This window comes from Equus asinus, chromosome 14 (assembly GCF_041296235.1).
Source record: "Equus asinus isolate D_3611 breed Donkey chromosome 14, EquAss-T2T_v2, whole genome shotgun sequence".
NCBI lineage: Eukaryota > Metazoa > Chordata > Mammalia > Perissodactyla > Equidae > Equus > Equus asinus.
In genome coordinates, this window is record NC_091803.1 from 4,339,508 (window position 1) to 4,345,012 (window position 5,505).

Here is a 5,505-nt window from a genome sequence, read left to right on the forward strand (position 1 = left end):
TTTCTTTTTTATCTGTATTTCTTCTTTTTTTCAGCTTTACTGAGGTGCCATTTGATGAGTTTTGAGGCATGTCTGTGCCCATGACCCCATCACCACCATCGACATAATGAGCATCTCCAACCCCCCACGATCTGGGATTCCTTATCACACAGTGCCTCTGCTCCTCATTCTTCTCATTATCACAACTGCTAATTGTCTATTTGCTCGTTTGCCTACATATTTGTTGTCTTCCCCATTAAACTAGACACCTCGTGAGGGCAGGAGACACATCTGGTTCCTGTCCACTGCACCCCCAGTCCTTGGCACAAAGAGTGATGGAAGGAAGGGGGAGAGGGAGGGAGGGAGGGAGGAAACGAGGTCTTTGTTTCCAGACTGACAGCTTGTCCAGGACAGGCTCTGTGCCCAGGTCATCTCAGTAGCCGCAAGCGCAGCATACAGTGGGCACTCAATAAATGTCTGCAGAATGATTAGTGGCCCAAGGTGGAAACTTGCGGCTCCCAGAACCCAGGGCTCACCAACCCCCCTGAGTCGGACCCTCAACTGGCCCAGGTGGGTCTGCCCTTCACAGACCCTGCTTCCCAGGGCCTCTAAGACAGCAGGGGGTGGGTGGGGGCGAGCCACAGAGCGTCCTGGGCGCTCTGCTGCTCTCCCATCTTCTCTGGGCCAGGACTCCCCGGGAACAGAACATGCTCTGCTCCTACAGCGGTGTTTTATGTACTAAACTAGGAAAACCTGCCCAGGTGAGCTCAGGGCACGGCTTAAACATCTTAAACAGTCGCTTCCCCACAAAGATAATCACCTACACTAACAGTACAATTACTTGTCTCCCCTCAGGGGCTCAAGTCCGGATCTCAAGCTTGGCGTCAGTTTCTCCCCCTCTCACTCTCTCTGGAGATATGGGGGCAACATCCCTCATGGGGGGCCTCGCCCACTTTCCCTTCCTCATTCCCTGCAGGTGTCAATCACAGCTTGTAGGGGAGGGAAGGTAGGCCAGGCTCGGTTTCCTTCTTGGAGTGCTGCACAAGTCCCAAGCTGACCCCACACTCCAGCAGCCAGCTCCTTCCCCAGCGGGGTCCTGGGAGAATAGGCCAGGCCTGCATTTGAAACCGTCAACAGGCAGAGTCCAGACCTCAGCCAACTAGAGCCTTCTCTGCCAACCCTGAACCCTGCAGAGCCTGAGGGAGGGACAATGTAAAAGTGAAGATAAAGGGGTGTGGCCTGGGAGCCCCCACTTTCCCAGCCCCCCATGCCAAGAGGACACCAGAGAAAGTGCCAGCCTCCACTCACAGGAGGTCCCAAGCATCCCCATGAGGTATGGTACCTGGACCAGGCCCCTGCATAGCCCAGGGTCTCCACTCTTGAAGCATTTGGGCCTCAGAAGCCAACAAGAAATGGGGGGACATAGGGAACAGGTGAAAGGGCCAGGTCAGGGAACCCATTTAAACTAAGGGAGGCAGGATTAACCAAGAGGCCAGGATTAACTCCTCCAAGGTAGGGGTCAGATGTACTTTACCACCCCCACCCGCACCCCGAGGTAGGAACAGCTGGGCCGCTGCCCCACCCTTCTCCCACACCCCCAGCAACGCCACGGAGCCGCGCCTGGTTTCTTTAAGGTGTGCACTTTATTTGAACTGGTCTCAAGTCAGTGTACAGGTAAGCCCTGGCTGCCTCCGCACCTCAGCTCTCCCAGGGAGATCAAAAGCCTTCATACATTTCAAGTTGGGGAATAAAAAGGGGGGCCATAATGGCTGACCATTCAAAATAAAACAAAACAAAAAAACAAGTATTAAGGCAAAGATTAAAAAAAATTTGGATTACATAATTTACACAAAAGCAATGCTGTCACCCTGCCCTGTGTGGACTCGGGCGAGGACTGGCCCTTCTCCTTTGGGAGACGCGGGGCGGCTTTTGGGAAGGCAAGGGACTTCCTGTAACAATGCATCTCACGATATTTGGAATGACTATTAAAAAAAGAACAATGTACAATCAAGGTCCTTGGCCACATTGTAGAACTTTGGGGATGCTCGCTCCAACCGACTGCTGTCACCTTCACCGTTCCAGTTTTTAAATCCTGAGTCAAGCGCCAAAAAAAAAAAAAAAATCAAAAAAAAAAAATCAAAAAAAACAAACAAAAAAAACAAATAAAGCCATGCCAATCTCATCTTGTTTTCTGCGCAAGTTAGGTTTTGTCAAGAAAGGGTGGATCGCACTAACAGTCCGCCTAGAAGCATTTGCGGTGGACGATGGAGGGGCCGGACTCATCGTACTCCTGCTTGCTGATCCACATCTGCTGGAAGGTGGACAATGAGGCCAGAATGGAGCCGCCGATCCATACGGAGTACTTGCGCTCAGGGGGCGCAATGATCTGCAGAGAGAACGAAACAGTGTGAGGACCCTGGATGTCACAACCACACACTACTGGTACCACACCACGACGGTGGCCTTCATGGCCACACTTCAAGTGACCAGGTCAGCACGGACGAGGCAGGTGCTCACCTTGATCTTCATTGTGCTGGGAGCCAGGGCTGTGATCTCCTTCTGCATCCTGTCAGCGATGCCTGGGTACATGGTGGTCCCACCCGACAGCACTGTGTTGGCGTACAGGTCCTTACGGATGTCGACGTCACACTTCATGATGGAGTTGAAGGTAGTTTCGTGGATGCCACTGGATTCCATGCCTGAGGGAAAGCAGAAGCCAGACTTAGCTCCCAGCGCAGCCCCAGGAGTGGCCCATGCAGGGGGGGCAGGCGGAGGCCGTACTCACCCAGGAAGGAGGGCTGGAAGAGGGCCTCGGGGGCGCGGAACCGCTCGTTGCCGATGGTAATGACCTGGCCGTCGGGCAGCTCGTAGCTCTTCTCCAGGGAAGAGCTGGAGGCCGCGGTGGCCATCTCCTGCTCGAAGTCCAGGGCAACATAGCAGAGCTTCTCCTTGATGTCACGCACGATTTCCCTCTCGGCCGTGGTGGTGAAGCTGTAGCCACGCTCCGTGAGGATCTTCATGAGGTAGTCCGTCAGGTCCCGGCCAGCCAGGTCCAGACGCAGGATGGCGTGGGGGAGGGCGTACCCCTCGTAGATGGGCACAGTGTGGGTGACCCCGTCACCGGAGTCCATCACGATGCCGGTGGTGCGGCCAGAGGCGTACAGGGACAGCACGGCCTGGATGGCCACGTACATGGCCGGGGTGTTGAAGGTCTCAAACATGATCTGTAGGGAGAGAAGGGGAGCCACGTCATGCTCGGGAAGCCACCAGGGGGGGCGGGGCCAGACTGGGGACATGCTGAGTGCAAAGAACACAACTAAAAGTGCTGGGGATCCCGGGCTGGGGATTCACTTCAGACCTACTGTGCACCTACTGAATACACACTCCAAGGCCATGGTAACCCAGCCTCACGGGCTTTGTCACACGAGCCAGTGTTAGTACCTACACCCACAGCACTTTACAGTTTAGACGCCTAGACAGAGAAGCAAACCCAGAAAAAGATGCCATCTGGGAGAAAGCAAATAGGACCTGCAGAGTTCCAAAGGAGGCTCAGGCCAGAGAAGAAAGTCCTAAGAGAACGGCAGAAAAAAGGACAAGTGAGCAAAAGGCGTGGGCACAGAAGGGCAAGAAAGGAAGGGGCGGCCGCCGGGAGAGGGCCAGCGGCGCACGGACCTGGGTCATCTTCTCGCGGTTGGCCTTGGGGTTCAGGGGGGCCTCGGTCAGCAGCACGGGGTGCTCCTCGGGGGCCACGCGCAGCTCGTTGTAGAAGGTGTGGTGCCAGATCTTCTCCATGTCGTCCCAGTTGGTGACGATGCCGTGCTCGATGGGGTACTTGAGGGTCAGGATGCCCCTCTTGCTCTGGGCCTCGTCGCCCACGTACGAGTCCTTCTGGCCCATGCCCACCATCACGCCCTGCGGAGGGAGGGGCGAGGCGCTGAGCACGGGCCCGGCCCCGATCCCCACCCGGGGAGCCCCCGGAGAGGACCCCCCAGCCGCCCGCCAGCCCCGTCGCGAGGCTGGCGCCCTACCTGGTGCCGGGGGCGCCCCACGATGGAGGGGAAGACGGCGCGGGGGGCGTCGTCGCCCGCGAAGCCGGCCTTGCACATGCCGGAGCCGTTGTCGACCACGAGGGCGGCGATGTCGTCATCCATGGCTAGCTGCGGGGGACGAGTGGTCGCTGAGCCGGGGGTCCCGGGGCCGCCCCCGCCCCCGCCCCCGCCCCGCCCAGCCCACTTCCGGCGCGCCGCGCCCTCGAGCCGCCAGGGGGCGCCGTCGCGCGCCCCGGCCGGGGACAAAGGAAGCCCGGGCCGGCCGGCCGCGTTATTACCATAAAAGGCAAAGGCGGGCTAGAGGCGGTCCCGCGGCGCGCGGCAGGAAGCCAGGCCCCCGCCCCGCCTCGCCTCGCCCCGCCCCGTTCAAAGAGCGCCGGGCGCCGGCCCCGCCCCGCCCCGTTCAAAAAGCGCCGGGCGGGCGACCGCCACACCCGCCCAGCCGGCGGCGCGGCGAGGAAGTCCGCGCAGGCGCCCTCGCGCCGCGGCGACCCCACCCCTTCCGGCGCCCAGCCCCGCCCGGCCTCGCCGCGCACGCGCACAGGCGCGCGCACGCGCAGTGTGGCCCCCAGCCCCCACCCGGTGGGCCGGCCGGCCGGACGGCCAGCGACTGCGCCGCGCCCGCCTGCCTGCCCGCCCGGCGGAGCGCGCCGAGCCGGCCACCCCGAAGGGGCCCCGCGGCCGCCGCGGCCCGACGGCAGCGCGCGCTGCGAGTGCAGCCCGGCCCCGAGCTTGGAGCGCAGGAGCCCGTTCGCCGGCCCCGGAGGCCGTGCAGCGGACCGCGGCGGAGGGATGCGGGCTGCGCGGAGGAGGCGCGGCGCCGGCCCCATCGGCGCGCCCGGAGGCTTACCTGGGGGCGGTGTAGACCGGCGGTGGCGGCGCAGCGGCGAGGGCGAGGGGCTTCTGCTCGCGGGGCGGACGCGGTGTCGGCGGTGGCAGCGCGGCGCGCCGCCGGGTTTTATAGGGCGCCGCCGCGGCCGCTCGAGCCATAAAAGGCAACTTTCGGAACGGCGCGCGCTGATTGGCCGCGCGCCGCTCACTCACCGGCCTCGCCGCACAGTGCAGCATTTTTTTACCCCCTCTCCCCTCCTTTTGCAAAAAAAAAAAAAAAAAAAGGTGGGGGGGAGAGATGGACTGGAGAGAGCGAGAGCGAGATTGAGGAAGAGGAGGAGGGAGAGACTTCTGGTGTTGGCCGCCCTTGGGTGCTGGGCCCGCGGTTCGAGGGTGCGCGCTCGGGGCCGCCGCCCCGCTGGGCAGTGCTCGGTCCAGCCCCGCGTGGCCGGCCCTGCACCCGGCCTGCCATCTGTCCGAGTCCCCTACCCCGGGATCCTCGGGGTGTGGATGTCACATGAGCAGGGAGCGCCCCTTGGGCCGGGGTCTGCACGGATGCGAGGGTCCTTGGCCGCCCGTGGGTGCATGCTTGAGTTCTTGTGGGGGAAGGGGTGGTCAGGGAGTCAACCCTCGTGCCAACATTGGC

The 5,505-nt window shown here is 61.5% G+C and overlaps 1 protein-coding gene across 2 annotated transcripts; it reads right to left on the bottom strand.

Moving 5' to 3' along the window:
• Window positions 1-1,603: 1,603 nt before the first annotated feature.
• Window positions 1,604-5,073, bottom strand: ACTB (actin beta). 2 transcript variants are annotated; one of them, XM_044747080.2, is made up of 6 exons: window positions 4,879-5,073; window positions 4,008-4,136; window positions 3,652-3,891; window positions 2,765-3,203; window positions 2,497-2,678; window positions 1,604-2,365 (listed from the first exon to the last, which is right to left on the bottom strand). In XM_044747080.2, the coding sequence occupies exons 2-6, from the start codon at window positions 4,128-4,130 to the stop codon at window positions 2,222-2,224; spliced, it is 1,128 nt and encodes a 375-aa protein (XP_044603015.1). In that variant the 5' UTR covers window positions 4,131-4,136; window positions 4,879-5,073; the 3' UTR covers window positions 1,604-2,221. The 2 variants fall into 2 exon arrangements, with proteins under 2 accessions (XP_044603015.1, XP_070340038.1); XM_070483937.1 differs by lacking the exons at window positions 3,652-3,891; window positions 4,008-4,136; window positions 4,879-5,073 and adding an exon at window positions 3,508-3,574.
• Between the last annotated feature and the right edge of the window lie 432 nt (window positions 5,074-5,505).

What these genes read in the sequence shown, in the direction of transcription:
- ACTB (XM_044747080.2), bottom strand. Translation starts at nt 4,130, where the DNA reads ATGGATGACGACATCGCCGCCCTCGTGGTCGACAACGGCTCCGGCATG. An exon ending in ACCGCGAGAAGATGACCCAG is followed by an intron (nt 3,204 to 3,651) that starts GTCCGTGCGCCG and finishes CTCTCCCTACAG; the next exon opens with ATCATGTTTGAGACCTTCAA. An exon ending in CCAGCACAATGAAGATCAAG is followed by an intron (nt 2,366 to 2,496) that starts GTGAGCACCTGC and finishes TTCTCTCTGCAG; the next exon opens with ATCATTGCGCCCCCTGAGCG.